The sequence below is a fragment of the Xiphophorus couchianus genome, chromosome 8, assembly GCF_001444195.1.
Source record: "Xiphophorus couchianus chromosome 8, X_couchianus-1.0, whole genome shotgun sequence".
In the NCBI taxonomy this organism is placed as follows: domain Eukaryota; kingdom Metazoa; phylum Chordata; class Actinopteri; order Cyprinodontiformes; family Poeciliidae; genus Xiphophorus; species Xiphophorus couchianus.
Genome location: NC_040235.1, coordinates 11,980,321 through 11,998,609, shown reverse-complemented (window position 1 = coordinate 11,998,609; position 18,289 = coordinate 11,980,321). Strand labels below are relative to the sequence as shown.

At 36.4% G+C, this 18,289-nt stretch overlaps 1 protein-coding gene across 2 annotated transcripts in view; it reads right to left on the bottom strand.

Annotated features, from left to right (window-relative positions):
* Window positions 1-962: 962 nt before the first annotated feature.
* The window catches only part of plppr1 (phospholipid phosphatase related 1), a 73,185-nt gene continuing 55,858 nt past the window's right edge, over window positions 963-18,289 (bottom strand). For both annotated transcript variants that reach the window (XM_028025334.1, XM_028025333.1), the window contains exons 4-8: window positions 14,988-15,120; window positions 12,245-12,495; window positions 10,037-10,213; window positions 2,815-2,946; window positions 963-2,367 (exon numbers count right to left, since the gene is read on the bottom strand). In XM_028025334.1, coding sequence (XP_027881135.1) covers window positions 2,335-2,367; window positions 2,815-2,946; window positions 10,037-10,213; window positions 12,245-12,495; window positions 14,988-15,120 — 726 coding nt within the window. In that variant the 3' untranslated portion in view covers window positions 963-2,334. The remainder of the gene's footprint in view (window positions 2,368-2,814; window positions 2,947-10,036; window positions 10,214-12,244; window positions 12,496-14,987; window positions 15,121-18,289) is intronic.

Genomic DNA, 18,289 nt, shown 5'->3' with positions numbered 1-18,289 from the left:
AAGAACTCAATAAGAAACCTAGTTTGAGCATATCCATGTACATTCTAATCACTTGTCTGGGCAACATGTGCAGTTTTGCAAGGGTGTGGACCAACAGTTGCTGGGCAGGGCATGAAAATATGTGCAGGTGACCAGAACAAACTAACTTGAATGTTCATTATTCTCCCTAACAAACCAAACAAAGATGTCAATATTCTTGTTTCACAGATAGTACTTTTTCACAATTTCACATAGTATTGTGATTGTTTCAACACCTTTAGTATCTTGGTCAGTGGCAAGCTATTTCTAGTCGGTGTGATAGCAATATTTTGAAGTTTCAAAATACAAATGCAGACCTACCTTTTCAAAAACAGAATTTTCAAATATATTACTAAAACTAATAATTAATATTTTTTTAATTTGGGATGTCATAAAATGCCATAAAAAATTTATTTTTATTTGTAACGTGACAAAATGTGGAAAGATTCAAATGGTATGAGCACTTTTGTGAGGAAGTGTACATGGCAAAATGCAAACAATGGTGCTAATTCAAAAACAATGAGAAATTAGTGAAATGGAACCCCTGTTTAATATTTTCACTACTTTATACTAATTGCGTAATTACTATTATCTCTAAAATCAAGATGATCATACAGATCAAAATTTAGTTATAGTAAAATATACTATACTGGACTTTACATTTTAATTAAGATAGGACACATAGGATTTTTTTTTTCTGTTTGTTCAACCGAGGAAATGAGCTTCAACAATTGGGAGGTTTTGTATGCTGGAAAAGTAAACAAAAAAAATCCACTCGTATTCAAATAAACTAAAGGGAAAAAATTTACCTTGAATACCTTCTAGGTAAGCTGCAATCTCAGTCAACTGGGACAGCAATCTTCAGCAGCAATACTTTAGATGATAAAAGAAAGTTATTATGTACACAGGGGCACAAAAAATAAAAATAATCACAAGAGAGCGCACAGATGCTACTGACTATTTAATTTTTGGACAAACAAAGAAAAAATATATATATAGCATTTCAGACGAAATGCTTTTTTTGTTCTTAAAGGAAAAGACATATAATCACAATGATAATGAGTAATATCTATAAAACATTATCGACTTCTCTCTTCATGCTGGGCTTATCTTCCAATAGGAAATGGATTCACAACATTGCATCACAATCCACTGGTGGGTGAGGGAGAGGAAGGGGTGCCTCAAGGAGGAAAAGTGAAGCAGGCGTCAATGGCCGGGTTTGCATGAAAAACACCAATCGCCTCATTTTACTCAAAACTGTCTAGTTTTGTTACCCCATCTATCTGTTAGAAATGTCCTCCATTAAAATTTCAGTAAAGACGTATTTCTAACAAGCACACAAGGGGAATCTTTACATGGATCTGACACATGCAAGACCCAATGGAGTGCTTTCAAGGCATTGTTTTCAACATCAGACTGAATCAGGAAATTGGGGTGAATGACACTCCTAGTGAGCTTTCTGAGAAATGACATTTTCAAATATTGCATATGATCTCAATTGATGCCAGACCCCGCATTTAGTCCCAGAGGATGCCAGTGACCCTCCTCATGTTTCCTCCAAAAATGACAAGACTTGTTCCCCCAAACACCTAAACTGATACTAAAACATATTCAGGTTTACAGCAGGCAAACAGGTCCAAATGGATCATAATAGTCATACAGACTAACAAAAATCCTTAAAAAATATGACCTTATAATGGTCAATTAATGCACAGAGATAATAAAAAGAACATTTCTGTCTCTTTTTTTTCTGTACAAATGACAAACACCACATAACAACAACATCAATATTTTTTTTCCCATAGCAGAATTTTAAGACTGAGTGGAATGAATGTGGTAACTGATGAGGCATTTCATCTGACAGGGTGTGATGTAACACAGTGAGTCAGCTGACAGGAAGTGTGCAGGTTTGACATTGTCAGGGTAGGCTACAGCACTCGCTCATACAAAAACGTACAAAACACCATTCGCTAACTACAAAGAGCCACCCTGGAGGACAAAAGAAACGTGCCATGTTTCGAAGGCTTTCAGAAACCTGGAGTAAAACAACCCGTGCTTACAGTGAGTTGGCTTTTTGACGAGTTCGCACTGGTTAGATTTGTGGGTCTTGGCTGGGCAAATAGCGAGAAGCCAAGCGAAATGAAAACCACTACAAACATGGAGTATCCTGTCCTCCGGGTGATTCAAACAGATAAATCTGGAGTGATTTCTTTTTTGTTGTTGTTGTATGCATTCGGCGCCACGTGGCATGCGTCCTCGTCATTGTGCCTGGAAGTGCTGTGGAGACGCAAACGTGACCCGGTGCTGCCCCCTTAGTCATGTGACCTCCGTCATCGATGCCGAGTGGTTCTGGAAAAATGCACGTTTGAGGAGGAGTAGAAAAGGGAAGAAGGAAAAGAAAGGAAATATGAGGGAGGAAAACAGAAGCGGGGAAGGTGTGAAGATGAAAACAAAGGACAGTTATTTTCACCTGGTGCGTGGTGCGCTTTGATGGAAAGGAGTGCGGTGCAAATATCATGCCTAACATAATGTCATGGCTTTGTGTCGACAGAAGGAAAAGAAAGTAGGCAAGAAAAAGAATGAATTTATAACTTAGGAATTAAAATTGCAGGCAAAAATGTCAGTAGAAAGAAGATAATGAACCTATAGTATATTACAACAAGTTTCAAGCACCAAATGATGAGGTTTTAAAGAGAACATCTGAGTTTGATGTTCAATAATAATAATAAAAAAAAAAGATTTAACAAAAGATTAGATTAGAGTTGTGGGGATCGCAGGTTAAGGGTTTTGAGCTACCTGCGCGCTGAGGGTCTCCAGTGGGCTCTCTACACGAGGAAAAGTCATCAATGGCAATCCACGGTACTCCTCCGTCTTCTGTTTAGTTGCTGGGTTTTGAACTCCTTTAAAGTTGTTCACAACACAGATGCCCTGGAAAATACAAATACAGAAAAAGCTAATCAGTAAAACAGGTTTGTGACATCTGCTAAAACAAAAAACAAAATCAAACCCAGTCTTTCACTGAACTCAAGGCAAAACATTTTATCGTAGCTATTCAGCTACTGTCTTCACTACAGAGTGAAGACATCTTGTTAGATCCTAAGAGACATTTGTGACAGGAAGCAACAGGGCCATTGATGGAATCAGATCAAAGCTTTTTTTTTTACCAAGTTTTGCATTGACATCCTGATTAAAGTATTTCATCACAAGTCTATGACATCAAACCAAAACAAACCATTAATTATGGGAAGCAGAACAACAATATTTTATGTAACTTTTGTCTGCACAAGTGCCTGGAATCACCAGCAAATCATACCACAGAGAAGGTAAATATGCTAGTGTTAGCTTCGTAATTGAGTACACAGCTTGGCACTGGACCATTAGAAGAAAGAACAATATGTGAATTTGTGAATTGAATTTAATTTATGAAATCCAATTTATGGGTTTCATGAATCCATGACAGGAAAAAAAATGGATAGGAAAAGATTGCTGTAGATTCAGAATGTTACTGGTGGATGAATATAGTTTGTTTTGTTACCTTATAACATAACTGAGTTTTCAAGAACATGGCATTGATTTCATAAAGCATCACATTGAGTGTTTTGGCAGTTTTTTCTATAACAGATTTTATTGCAGTTAAAGAAATCTCAATTTGATCACTTTAAATGTGATTTTTATAGGGAATTGATAGTGGGGTTTTTTTTATCATTACTGAAATCTTGTTTGATCTCGTTCTTGTGAATCCAATGTCATGTTCAAGTCTCATCGAGGTTTAACCACAACTATAGTTTTAATTTATTAATTAGGTACTTTATAAATATGAATATGCATGTGTTATTTTCACTTTTCACATGAATCCACACAACAGCTGCTAAATAACTAACTGCTTAACAACATAAATGTCAGACTCAGAACAGCACTCAAGAAAAGGTCGGGTGCCCTCCAAAATTATATCAATTTACCCTTCTAATGACTTGTTGATGTCTGCAAAAGATTTCCTGGGAATCAATTTAGCAGTTGAGGTTTTTTTTCAGTCTAGACTTATGACAAAAGTTTTTCTTCCACAGTTAAAGGTGAAAACTCTCTAAATGCCAAACATACAAGAAAATCTTCATCTTAGAGCTACCGTACTTTTGCTAATGTCAAAGTGAAAACACAGGTCAGAAGAGGGTTTGAATAAGCATCAGCACTTTCACAATATGAGGTTGAATCTAACTAACATAACACTGCCCATAAACCCTGCTTGGTTTGAGCTGTGGATTACCCTCCACATTAATCTGGTAATAATAAAAAGTTGACATTTTATTCTTCACATAAAAACCCAGCAATATATTTGAAGTATGACATTCCGTGGAAAATGAAAAGCAGTATCCAAGAGAATCTCTAGAAAGATGTGACCATATGTTCTGCTTCACCACAGTTACTGCTGTGGTATGAAGTTTATATGGGCGTAAAAATCAATGAAACATTAAGGGAGTCTTTAAAAGTCAGCTTGGCACATCATCTCTATTTTTAAATTTTAATCAGTCTTTGTAAATGCTGAGACTTTGATACAAATAAATGTATACAATAAATACAAACACTAACATTTATTACCATAATAAGTGCAATATTCTTTCTTGTATATTGGGGATAATAAAAAGAGAGACCCTGTTGTTTTTGTTTTTCTTATTTATTTAAAGTGTTAACAACCTAAGTGTGAAGGATTTTCTCTTTATTTTTTTTTGGTACCCGGATATTTACAAAAGCAGCTATGCAGTTGTCTACAGTTTCTTTCAAACTGCACTTTTATTTTAAAAAGCAGTCAGGTCCGTTTAACAGCCCACATGCCAGCAAGGTTGCAGGACTTCTGAACTCCTCCATCCCCTAGTTAATCAAACATGGCTGCCTGAAGGAGATTCCACCTCACCAGACACCAACCGTGCCCTCAGGCAGCGGCAAAGAAGAAAATGAAGCAGGCCGACTCACTGCTGGAGGTTTCTCAAGGATTTTATGTTTGCAGCGGTTCGGTTCAGGGGCGATGGGTCTCAAGTGTTCCCTGAGACCAAGAGGCGAGAGCAGCTGGGCCAGAATCTGCAAATAACTCCCCAGCATCACAATGAATTCCCTACATCAATACCTGTCAGAGTAACTCTAAACTGTAATCTGATGCAGCTGCTTTAAATACATTTCTGCATGACTCCAGCATTCTAATTTTCATCCAATTGATGCACATCTCCCCCATGACCAGAGGAGACTGCTTCGCTTCATTTTGTGTCCTGCCGCTGATGCAAGGCGCCTCAGCCAAGCTGTCACTTTTTGTTCCAGGTCCAAGGTAAAATTTGAACTTGCATGTTAAGGTCCGCCTAAAGATTCAATTTGGTACCAGAAAATCGGTTTGCTTTGAAGCGTTATTACAAGCCATCAGATCAGCATGATGTAAGACAAAGACAAAAGTGTATGTGTCAAATTTGCCACTTAAACGGATAAGACTGAAGATATTTTCTAGCTGCAGAGTCAATTCAGACGTCTTCTATTTGGAAAAATGACAACCGAGTGATTAAATACACACCCAGCTTCTATTCTGTCTTTATGGATTAAATCACATAAGAATTGCAAATCCATCAAACTGCCATAGTGTTCACATGGCAGGATCTTCATAAGCTTCATTCAGGCTATTACTCCCTCGTGTAGCAAAGACATAGCCCTCCCCAGCTCATGTTGTGCCGTTAATACAATGGAAATGAGCCATCTAAAAACCGCTGAGGCAATGACTGACTTTCTTGTGTTAATCTTTCCCTGGAGATCCCTGAATCAATGTATGTCAATTTTTATAGGTCAGCCACTTAAAAGTATACTTGTTTCACAATCGCTCTTTCTCCTTTTGTCCCAAGGACAAGAGGTTCCATGTTGAACACGGAACATCAGGAATGTTCCATAAATTAAGAAAACCTGGGAATGTCTCGATCAGAAAATTTATTCTCAATCTAGACTTCAATTTGAGTTGTTCAAGAAAAGGCATTTGATGCATCTCATGAAAAGTAAAACACCCTCTCAAGAGCGTCACTGGCTTATATTTGAAAAACACACTGATAAAACTGCCTACAGATATACTTCTAAACTTTTAAATGTGCCAGTGAGCAATGTGGGAGCAATGATCCAGAAATGGAAAGAAGATTATTTCACCACAACATTATCAAGACTTTACAGAAAAGTAAAAAAAGCAAATACATAAAAATCAGCAGATAATAATCTGGAATCAGCAGGTACAGCTTTTCAATGAAAACTAGTTAATCCAGTCAATGACAACAGCCTCCATTCACCGTGTAAGAAAAAGCTCTAGAGCTGAAAAGAGTATATTTATGTTTGCAGAATATTTTAGACCAATCTTGTTTGGTCTAAGATCTTGTTGTCCGTCTTCTTGTCCTAAGATCTTGAAACAAGATCTTGTTGATCTTGTTTCTTTTGAATACGCCATGTTTAGAGGAAGACAGTTCTGCACATCACAGCTAAATTACCAAATTAACAGCAAAGTTAGGCGATGAAACTCAATATGCTGAAGAAACAATACATAGAAATATATTTAGACATCTTCGGTACAAATCTGTTACAAATTTTCAGTAAATTACAGATCCAAAGGAGAACCCCAAAAATGTCAAGATTTGAATATAGTTTGTGTGGAAGGATGGTGTTAAAATCCCACCTAAGTAAAGCATGTGAATACTTGTCTTGAACCTTTCACTGACTAAAATATGTTTTTATTAAGTATTGAATTTGCATATGCGTGTTCATTACTCCATGTGCCACTTTTTATAACACTTCATACTAAATTGTCTATGGAGTCATTTGTTTTTGATACCTGGTACTTATTTTTCCCTGCTATACATTTAAAACTCACTACGTTTCAACAGTATTAACTCACTCAATAGCGATGTTCAGAACACCAGCATTATTTCCTTTCTGTTCAGAAGAAAATTTGCTGTCAGCTTTATAGTCTCAGCACTAAACCTTGAAACATCATAAAATGCATTGGCTGGAAATATCCTCTGCTTTCTCCTCAGTTCTTCTTCAACGGGAAGGCAGGCTGAGCATAGTACAGAGTAGATCACATAACACAAACACACAAGTAACTCAACAAAATGACACAATCTCTGCAATACAGCAAGCAAACTGTGTGCATGAAAAGAAGAAGTAATAATAAGAATAATAAAGGCAACCAAATTACGGCCACTGGGGATGCTGCTGACATAAAAATCACAGATGGTAGAATAACAACAAGCATCAGGAGTTGAGATTTAAAAAAGACTTGGATACAGATCACTTAAAATGTCGTGAACATGACAGTGAGCCAATATTTGCTTTTGGATTTCAACGTGCAACAAAAACATCAAGGGTATGAATGCAATGAAATGCTTTATAGCATTGTATCTCCTATAACATATTGGCTGTTAGGATACAGAAAAACATTTTCAAATAATTGCACATTTTAATACTTTAAAAAAAAACTGGTAATGATGATTTAGACTCTTTCCTAAATTTGGTTTGCATAAGTCTTCAAGACTGACAAGTACATATTGGGTAAAGTCAGCATCAACATTATTGTTTCTGAAAAAGAAAATAAAATTATTTTAACTCACTTTGTTCATAAGAAAAAAATATATTTTAAAAGTCAGGAAAATACAAGCAAATTACATATTTTTATATAATATATTAAACATGCTGGTTAATAGCTTTTAAAAAGAGTGGAAGAACAGTTGAAGTGTTGTATACTATTTATGTGCAATATATTTTGGACTTTTTTCTTATCAAACTGATTGTAACATTCTAGACACACTTATTAGAAATACTTACTAATAACTAAAAAGTGTAGCAACATGTGAATGTATGTATGTACGATAAAAACAGGAAAGTTGAACCCGTGTGAACATTCTGGTAATTCTAAACACGTTGCAGTATTGGAACAAAAACACATTGTAATACAAAAGGTAATAATAATAACCTGAGGAAGACAAAATTATCCAGTAATTTGTTAAAAGTTTCACAATTAACTTTAACAGTTCTTACTTGAACAGTGGAGACTCATGTTGTTTTATTGGTAATAAAAAAAAACATATTCAAAAGGAGTTGGCCAGAAAGTATCTTCAACTTTTTTCTTTCATTTCAAGTCATAGAATTTTCCAAGCCAACAGGATTTTCACAGCTAAAAAGCAAAAGCTATGACATGATTATTCATGAAAAACAAATGACAATTTCTCTGGACTGTTCCTGAGGTGCCTGAAAGTTATTTTCAATACATTCATCGCCACATCTCCAGTCTGTAATGCTGAAAGAGATTGCTTTGAATGCATTGTTGTGGTTTTCTTCTCTTGAATGTCCCCGCGAACCGGAGTTGTTCTTTAAAGTCAGAGTAAATTAGTACCTTCAGCATTGAAACTCCCTAGACAAAAATAGATTGAAAGGTGCTGAGCAGCAGTACAATTACACCATCTATAGTTTCTCTCTGAACTCGTGGCATGCGGGCTGTAAATTCAGCTAAATTACCAACCAGGCCAAGCAGAGCACCTAAATTAATCCCACACTTCCTCTTCAGAGTCTTCCTCAGTGTCCTTGCCTGCTTCTCACACCTCTTCCTGCTCTGACCCCCCTCAGGGCCAAGCGGAACCTACAAGTAATGAGGCTTCTGAGGCTGTTGCTGGATCCATTTACCTTGCTTCCTCTATAGGGAGTTGTCTACCTCAACTGCCCCCTACCTCCCTTCAAAAAAAAAAAAAAAAAATCTTAAAGGTTTCAGAAGTAATTACTCCCAAGCAATTTAAACTTTAAGCAGAAAACCTGTACTTCACTAAGTCAATCTGATTTCAGGTGGAAGCTAAGCTGCTTGACAGCACATCACCTTAAACACAGCTGTTAATTAAACCTGATATTTACCTCAACTTTCCCCCTTTCCTTGTCCTGAATTTCTTCCTCAGTATGCTCTTTAGAAATAAGAGCAACTGCTGATCTCAGTGGAAATGCAGGTGCAACATCAGGACTTTTTCTTTCTTTTACTCTTTCAATCAACTAATGGATCCTTAGCAAGAACCTTCTGTCCAACCTTAGCTGTATCTGAACCCTCTCAGGAGCACAGGTTAAAGCTTACCCTCCTGATAAATCATCTTTATTTCTCTTGTCACTGAAATCAATAAAAAATGGCTAAACAAGCTGCAGTGGAATGAAAGTGATGACAAATTTTCAGAATTAATGGATTTGTAGTGCTAAAAGAAGCAGCCTATGACTAATCATCAAGTGAGATTACGCCTGAATTCAGCACTTCGACTGCAGTCCGTGTGTGTTCCAAACTCTGATCACAACATATGCTTTAAAAAAAAAAAAAAAAGATATGTGGCCAGGATCCAGCTCTGGAAATTTTTTTTTTTTTTTCCCACTTTTCTTTAACTGATTAAACTACAAATGCCAGTAGATTTTACCTAATTTTGGCAGTTTAGGTAAACTGCTAAAATTTACCAAAACTACCAGGAGTTTTGGTGATACGCCAAGCAAAACATACATATAAAGTGGGGGATGAAAATGTTACCTGGTTTTGACAACTGTTCAAGACTAAAGATTTGTATATTGCATCATTTGTAGTCACCAGATGATAATTATTGTTGTGATTTTAAATTGACTGATTTTGTGAGGCTACAATACCAGCAAAGCTGGTCAGAGTTGGTAAGAAATTGGGTGCAGTCAAATTTAAAGTAGCACTTGAGGAAAACCTTATAAACAATCCAAAATAAAATTATTTGACCCTGAGTTGAAGGTTAGCCAACGATTCAATCTGACTGCATTTGGGGTATTTTTCACAGAAGAAAGGACAAAATTTCTGTTTCTAGATCTGCAAGCTAAAAGACATAGCTGAAAAATATGTTTTGCTGTAATGGCAATGGCAGGATATGTCTTTCTAATTTTTATTTTTAAAACATTTTCTGCGAAAATGCGTTTGGGTTGTAAAAACATTTGGAATTACCTGCAGCTGATGTTTTTTTTTTTTTTTAGCCCTTACCAGAAACAGTGCGATGGCTGATCCCAGTATAAATCCAGCCACGACATCAGAGCAGTGGTTTCGATACTCAGACACTCGATTGAGGCCGGTGAGAAAAGCCGAACAGAGTGTGCCCAGACAGAGCACAGGTTTGGCCAGACGGCTGGACTTGGTCTTGATTGTGCTGGTGATGTACATCTAGAGACGAAGAGGAGGGAGAAATAAATTAGGAACAAGGGAGAGGATTCAAAGATTATGAACTTGTCTTTGTTCCAAATGAACGCTGAAAGTCCATGCTCCTCTGCTGAGGCAGATCTATAAAGTTAGAAAGACGTTCCCACAGAAGGGCCGTCAAACATTTTGCCAATTCAAGACAGACAAAACAAAGCTGTGAAGAGAAGATGTGAAGCCTTGCATCAGATGAATTAAACTGTTTCAAAACATAGAGCTTTTGTTAAACTGAGAGTAAGATTACAAGATTGGACTAAAAAGGTAGTTTTCAGTGAATGAACTAATGGCACAAATGAGTCAATGATCTTAGCTCAGAAAAGCAAGACAATGTTTTAGAAGCAAACTCATTTCAAAGCAAAAATATTTCAAAAGTTTTTATTCAGTTGATCAAAACAATGACTAATAGGCCGTATACCAAATAAGGAGACGCATTATGCTAGAATGCACTTGTTGCGCACTGATAGTATTAATTCTGTGTCTAAAACTAAACCGCTATGCCAGTCCTATTTACCAGTCATGTTTGTATTGCTTTGGTGTGGAGCGCTCAATTACTTTACTTGTTTCTTGCAAAAATTGTGTGTGTGTGAAGTTTTCTGGATCAAAGTGGTGATCACCTGTTACAGAATAAGTTTATTCTGGTTTAGAAACCAGAGACCTGAATGACTCTTTCTTGGGGTAAAACCACCTGACAGCAAGTTAATTTTTGTATAAAACTTGTACATCATGCAAAGATGACTTAAAGTTCAGCTCTTGATTTAGAATTCCTTTCAACTAACTCATACCAAAATGTGTATTAAGCTTAATGAAGCCAGGTTCAGATGTTTTTAATTACATTCAATAAGTAGTAAGCTAATTACATGAACTTATTGCTTTTTAATGAGTTGTGCTAGTGATGATTTACTGTTTGTTACATTTAAATATTAATTAAGATGCTTTGATTTAAAACCTCAAAAATGTGTCTCAAACTAGTAAAACTCTGAGGTTCAGTCAATGTTTGCTTTATACAGTGCCATGCTGAGAATCCATGTATACATTCACATGGAGAAATACCCACAGTGTGCTCCTTAGCAAGTCTGTGATTTTACTTTATGTTGATGGTAGTGTGTTTATCTTTACAGAGAATAGCTAAGCATTTGTTTCCAAATGAAACTTTCCAGAACCAAGGTATTGAAAACTTTAAGACCAGACAAATAACAAAAAGGCAGTTTATGAAAGAAGTGTGTTTACATTACAGCTGCAAAAAAATGGAGATTGATTTTGTTTTGTTGCCTGCTCACCAGAGACTCAAACGAAAGCCGTGTTGAAGAGACCTGAAAGCAGCATGCTGATATTAACTCCAGTCAGTAACAATTACGATGACGAAAACTGGAGAGCTCATCTTGCAATGCTGTTGAAAATTAGACTGGCTTAGATTCACAAATCATTCGTTTTGAGCATCCAACCCATTTCTTATGCTAGTAAACCAATTTAATGACAGATTTGCCCGTTGCTGGTAATTTTGGACTTTTGACCTCAACTAGAATTAGATTTGGACCTTAGACCATGAAGTTAGAAAACATTTCTTCTATTTACTTATTGTAAAATTTGCTGCTGTGTTTTGTCACTTTGAACCTTTTGGCTTTTCTTCCTCTATAATCAAGGTCTTATCTATTGTCTGGATCTTGATTTTTAGCTATGCCAAATCACCTACTAAGCAAGCACTATCCAATGTTTTCTATTAATACATATATATTCAGCACTTTCCTATATATATATATATATATATACCCATAAAGGAACACTCAATGATGAGAAAAAACTCCTTGTTGTATCTCTATAGGCTTGTTAAACGCACACAAATTAAACTTGTAGCAGAAAAGATACTCACCTTAGTTTTCAACAACAACAACAAAATGTTTGGATTAAATACAGGTGAAATAAGCATAAGCTGAAGCGCAGCTGCTGCTGACTCAAAAGGTCCCACAGAGTAAACCACAGGGTCAGACGCATCCTACTTACCGTCAGGTACACAGCAGAGTAAACACTCAGTGAAGCATCCTTGGATGGGAACGACCGGCGTGCATTCTCCACAACAATGGGATTCCCAGTGCAAATGTTTCCGTTGACAATAAACTGGTGATTGAACCGACACTCTGTGCCGGTGTAATTGGGCTTGCAGACAGACAGGAAGTAGGGCGAGAGGCCTCCTGTCACTACCTGGCCGGCATTGACGAAGATGTCTGTGGCAAACAGGCCGAATGCAAACACACCTGGGAGACGGGAGCAGATATGAGTGAGTAAAAACTCAGAACTAAAACAACCTTTAGCAGCATTTCCATCAGTTTTGTTTTGAGTTAATTTGGGTTCTAATCATCCAAACCACCAAGCCACCAGATGAGCTCCAAATGCACACCAGGTTTCTGGAAAACATTATTATTATTAGCATTAGCATTTTTCACATTTACATTTCATGCTTTTCTACACCTAAATATGATGAATTTTTAGCCTTTTTAGCCAAAGGTTTGCACTAAATTTCATTTCAGATACGTCTACAGTAGTAGGTACGAACAGAACTTTTAGGTAATGGGATAGGTAATAGTAAAGTCTGTAAATATTCAAATTTTCATATAGTTTTAACAGTTTTAATGTCTTTTCTATGTGTATTCATGCCTGGGAAACATTTAATTCAATTCTGTAATTTTCCAGACTGTTTGGGAACCCTGTGTAACCTTAGTGAGACGATTTTTTGCTAACACACACTCTCCACTCACACTAATCTATTTGGCAAGGAAGCCTCAGAATGCACAGAGATTAACTCAACTAAGACTGTATGCACAGGCTTACTTCCCTTAAAAATCGGTGCGACTACGTATCAGCGGGGAGCTTTTTCATTGAGAACTTGGATTATGTAGGTAATCGCTCCACTGAATACGCCGCAGTGTTTCCTGAATGAAGAAACACTGAAGCAGACCAGTGAATGCAAATACTCATTCTCCTGGTTAACAGGTGCAATATGGAGGTGATCAAACAGAGACGGGGCATTTATTTTAATCTAGCTATCAGCATTTACAAATGCATCATATAAAAAAAAGAGAAACGAATATGGTCTATTAGCAAAAAGAAAAAGTGAGAATGGAGCAGAGAAGAAAACAGAGACAGAAGGGGGAAAAAAAATCAGGATTTAATATGAATGATTGCACTGACACTTTCAGCCCACCAACCCTGACCAGTGTCTGTGTCTGCCTTCCGTTTGCTGTGAAATATGGCTGCTGATTATCTAGCCTGCTTAGCCATGAAATTACTGTCCTTTGTATTGTCATCCAGGCTCTGGGTGTAGGGTGGTTGCTCAGTGCATGTGTATAAGTGTGTGAAGGGGTGTCTGCGAGGGGAGCGGGGACTGTGTGAAGGGCATCGGGGGAAACAGAGAAGGGAGATTAGCGGGAGAGGGGAGCACATGGGAGGGGAAGAGAATAGGAGCCGAAAAGCCTCAGTGAGCCTTTAAATCGGAGAAATTACTCAATAAAAAAGATGGAAGTATAACTTAAGTGACCTGTCTGAAGAGTATTTCAGGACTGGTTAGCTAATTGAAGGGGTGTTATTTAAAGGGCGAGAAATATGGTTTGAAAAGTACAAGGAAAATCCAAAAGATCTTCAATCACTTGGCACAGTTTTGCTAAATCTTTGAGCGGAAATAAAGAAAATGGAACAGTGGAGATAGATTAATTTATTGAAACTAATTACCATTAAAAATGCAAAAAGCAGTTCAAAGCTAGATAATTGTGTACACGTTAGCCGCAACTATTTAGATAATAATAACAAGTATTTCTCATTTTTTTTAAATACTGACAATATTTGAACTAGTATTTACTTTTCTGCAGCTACATATAGGGAAAAGTATTTTAATGAAAATATAACTGGACAACATTTTAATTAGGCAATTTGATTTGGAATTGCAACTCGTCCAGAAAGATGCTTCAGATTTTTATTTCTATTATTGTGAAAAAAATACCCCAAATTCCTTTTTTATTTTTCTCCTCATATCCATGTTATAGCCTACCAAATCATGGGAGAGAGTGCTGATGTTGCAAGTTGTCCAATAGACAGAAGGCGGTATCCAAACATGTCAATGGAAAGTTATGTTTGAGGAAAAACTGTGGTAGAAAAAGTTGCACAAGTAACAGGGATAACTTTAGCTAGGAGAATTGCTGGGGGAGATTAACGAGGCGTGGACTCTAAACTCAACAACTCAAACCCACCGAAGCAGTGGCACAGGCTGATCACCTCCGTTCAACGCCACATTGATCCAATCAATTCATGGAAAAGAATTGTAAAGTATATTGAGCATATACAGTATGTTACATGGGCAGATCTTATACCCTGGTAAGGTGAGGTTTTGCTACGTGTAATTTATTTTATTTTTTAATATAAGTATTTGAGTGAAAAAGAAATAAGAAATTAAAGCCCGTAGCCTTGAAGTAAATCAAGTTTTTATCCATAATTACTTTCTTCACTATAACCTGACACTTGTTTCAGGTAAATAAAATATTCCCTTTAAAGGTCAAGGGTTTTGCATGGAACTGTTCATTATTGTACTTCTTAACTGACCTTTTTCCAACTCTGATCCATCTTAACTACAATGATTTACTTCCAAACTGAATGTATTTGTACAAGTAAGGTTTGCTGAACAAGAACATGTGCAGATGCCGTCCACTAACACTCGATACGAATGGACTCAGACAACGAGACGTGCCAATGCTCTTACCTATAAAGCGTATGATGCGGCGAATGAGCGGGTTGAGGTAACAACAGTCTCCTGTCACTATCGTTTTCTCCTGGGCAAGGAGAGCTTCCCTTGTTGATTTCATCACGTACATGGACACTTCCCCGATGAAGATCTACATGAGTTTAGAAAATAGCCAAATGAAAGAAACAGAGAATCAGAGGTCAAGAGGCAAACAGAAAGGGACACAAACAAGGCAAAACAAAGAGCAAAACTCTTGGATTACTATGAAAAATCATCAGGACATTTTGTCCCGGCTTGGCCTGTTTTCATAAACGAGTGTGTTCCAATGCAGCCTTTCTTCAGGTCCATTATGGAACGGACATTACATCAGGTCTAATGGAGAAACTGCTGCTGGACACACAAAATGGAACTTGCTGAATGCCGCCTTGGGTGGTGCACGCTGTTACAGAATATATGGGTGTTTTAAAAGGAGGCTGTGGATGCAGTTATTACATATTAGCACAAAATTTGTAGCCTTTCTATTTTATTTGTTTGTCTTCTAAAAGAGTTTGTTTGCATTTTTTTCCCGCCCCTTTCTGTCTTGTGAATGTTTTCTTCCATCTGCAAGAAAGAAGCGATGTGTGAATGCTGGTAAAAATAAATCAAAACATCCCTAAAAATTTAGAGTATTTTGGAAACGTATTCACATCCCTTGGACTTTTTACATGTCAGTGCCATGCAAAAGAAAACTTCAATGGATTTTATTAGACAGGTCAACACAAAGTAATGGAATGCTGGAAAATAGAAGGAAAATTAAATATGGTTTTCAAGATCTTTAATAAATAAAATTATGCAAGTATGAACTGCATTTTTGTTTAGTCCCTCTTATTGTCCAGACTTTTTAGAACCACAGTTTGGTTTTATTACAGCTTCAATTCTTATGAGTTATTTTGTACATTTGGAAACATAGAAACTGAACATTTTGCTCGTCCTGCAAAATATCTCATAGCTTATTTCTGGACAGAGTGTGTCTGTGTACAGCAGGTTTTTTATCTTACCAAAGTTTCTCAATTGGATTTAGGTTTTCACATAACCATTCCACTGGTTTATACCAACTCCTTATTATAAAATATAATAATACAGCACAACATATAATACAATCCAGTGAAATTGCAAATTGCAATATAGTAAAATATGGAAAAGTTTAAAAGAAATACTTCTTGCAAATTGTACATAAAACCATTGCCAAGCCTACATGAAGCAGTCATGTTAGGAATCATTACTCAAAAAAACAACAAAAAAAACTGATTACATTTATGATTCTGCGTCGGTTGAGAATTAACAAAAAACACCAACAACAACTTTAGTGGAATCGTCCTCTAAGCATTTTAGTACTTCATACTTGGCACATGAGTTTATTTCCAGCTGGTGGCGTTAACATTTCCAAACAGCCACAACTTGCCTTAAAGTATCTGTATCACTGGAGTCTGCTTCCCTACTGTAAAGGTTAGGTACTACTGCATGACTGCATTGTTACATGTAATGTTAACTCCCCTTTCCTTTCTAGAAATGTCATGGAAACTGACTGAAAACGACCATCGGCATGAATCGTTTCAGACGCCAAGGAACAACTCGGAGTTCAACTGACACAATGATGTTTGAGCAGAAAATGAAAAGGTTAAACAGCATCTTTGTAGTAAAAAAAATAATAAAAATACAGAATTTTAGTGTGCAGTATTTTAAGGCTGTGAAACGTTTAATTCGATAAAATTTCTATGCTGAATTTACTGTAGTTTGTATCTAGTTTGTCCATTTCCTGTGCAGAATTGTTTCCTTCAGCCCATCGAAGACAAGAAGCTTTTACTCATCGCCAGTTTCAACTATGGCATTTCAAATTCAGCTCCAATGCTTAAAAAAGCCTGTGGTTAATTCTTCAGTTTCAAGGATTGTGATAAGTTGTGTATCCATTCTTTAGATACATCTCTAGGGCTAATGAGTAATAGTCCAAAATAATGTGTATGTATTTCTGACATATAGACATTAAATATATGCTACAAAATATGTAAAGCTGAATTTATCATAGAAAAACAACATGTGAAATGACCTAATTAGCAAATCAATATTAATTAGGTGAAGTAAAAAACTCTACTTGTCAAAATTAATTAAATCCACAATAAATCGAACTTCTGCTTCCTCTGAAGCAGAAGTTGACAAGCTGCTTGCTACACAGTTAGCGTCTTGTTTATACAGGAACCATTTGCTAATTCATAAATTTGAAACGTAGAAACTCTTAATGTAATATATGCATAAAAATAAAAAACAGTTCATTTTGTTTAATTTTTTGGAGTCATGTTGCATTATGGGTTGAATGTCTGCTAATGACTTATTGTGGTTTGCAACTAATTTGATTCTGGTACAGTTAAGACCAAAATGTTTCATACCATTTGGAGATTTAGATTTAAAATTATTTTTATTCAAATAAAGTAATAAAACAAATGGCAAAGATCGGTTTTGAAAAAAGATATGTACTTAAATAATTTTATTTACATTTGATCAAAACCTGTCGTGCCAAAAATTATTTATACCTTTTTCAATAATCCTCCATAGGAATATTTTTGGGGATATTATATTGATTATATTTTGTTGCATTGCATGAAGGGGCAAAAAAAAAAAAGTCAAAATATTCTGTAAGCCAGTTAATTCAGGTGACTTAAAGTATGGAAAGGGTAAGCAGAAAAATATACAGAATTTATTTTCCAAAAATAGACAAGGATTAAAAAATAATAAACTGTCACTGCCATTCCCATGCTGGGATATGTTTTATTTTCTTGCTAAACTCCAACAGGCTGTCATGGGATCACCGCTTTCTCAAAGATTTCAACTGTGTTTCTGCTGGACCTGCATTTTTTCATAAACAACACCATTCTATCCATCATTGTCTTGGCACCGAAGGGGACTGGACCGAGTTTCAGACACTTCTTCACGACTGAACAAGTTTATAGACTACTGCTGGAATTCGACCTATCTAACCTCCACAGATCCTCGGTGATCCAGCCATGTGGAAAATTCTGCTTAAATTACTGTGTCTGTACTAATTGGCTAGCATCTCAGCCCTGTCGTTGTTCATTTTTATTGGCTTCTTTGTTTTGTAAGACAAGTGGAAACAGACTTAAATGCACAGCCTCAGGTTCAATCTATACACCATTATAACACACAGAGGGCACAGCTTAAAAAGTTTAGGGTATTCACGCATGGCTAAGGGACCTTTTCATGCAAATAGCAGGGAAGAATGACAGAAGTGTAAACGAATGATAGGGAAATCAGCAATAAGAAGATTCAGA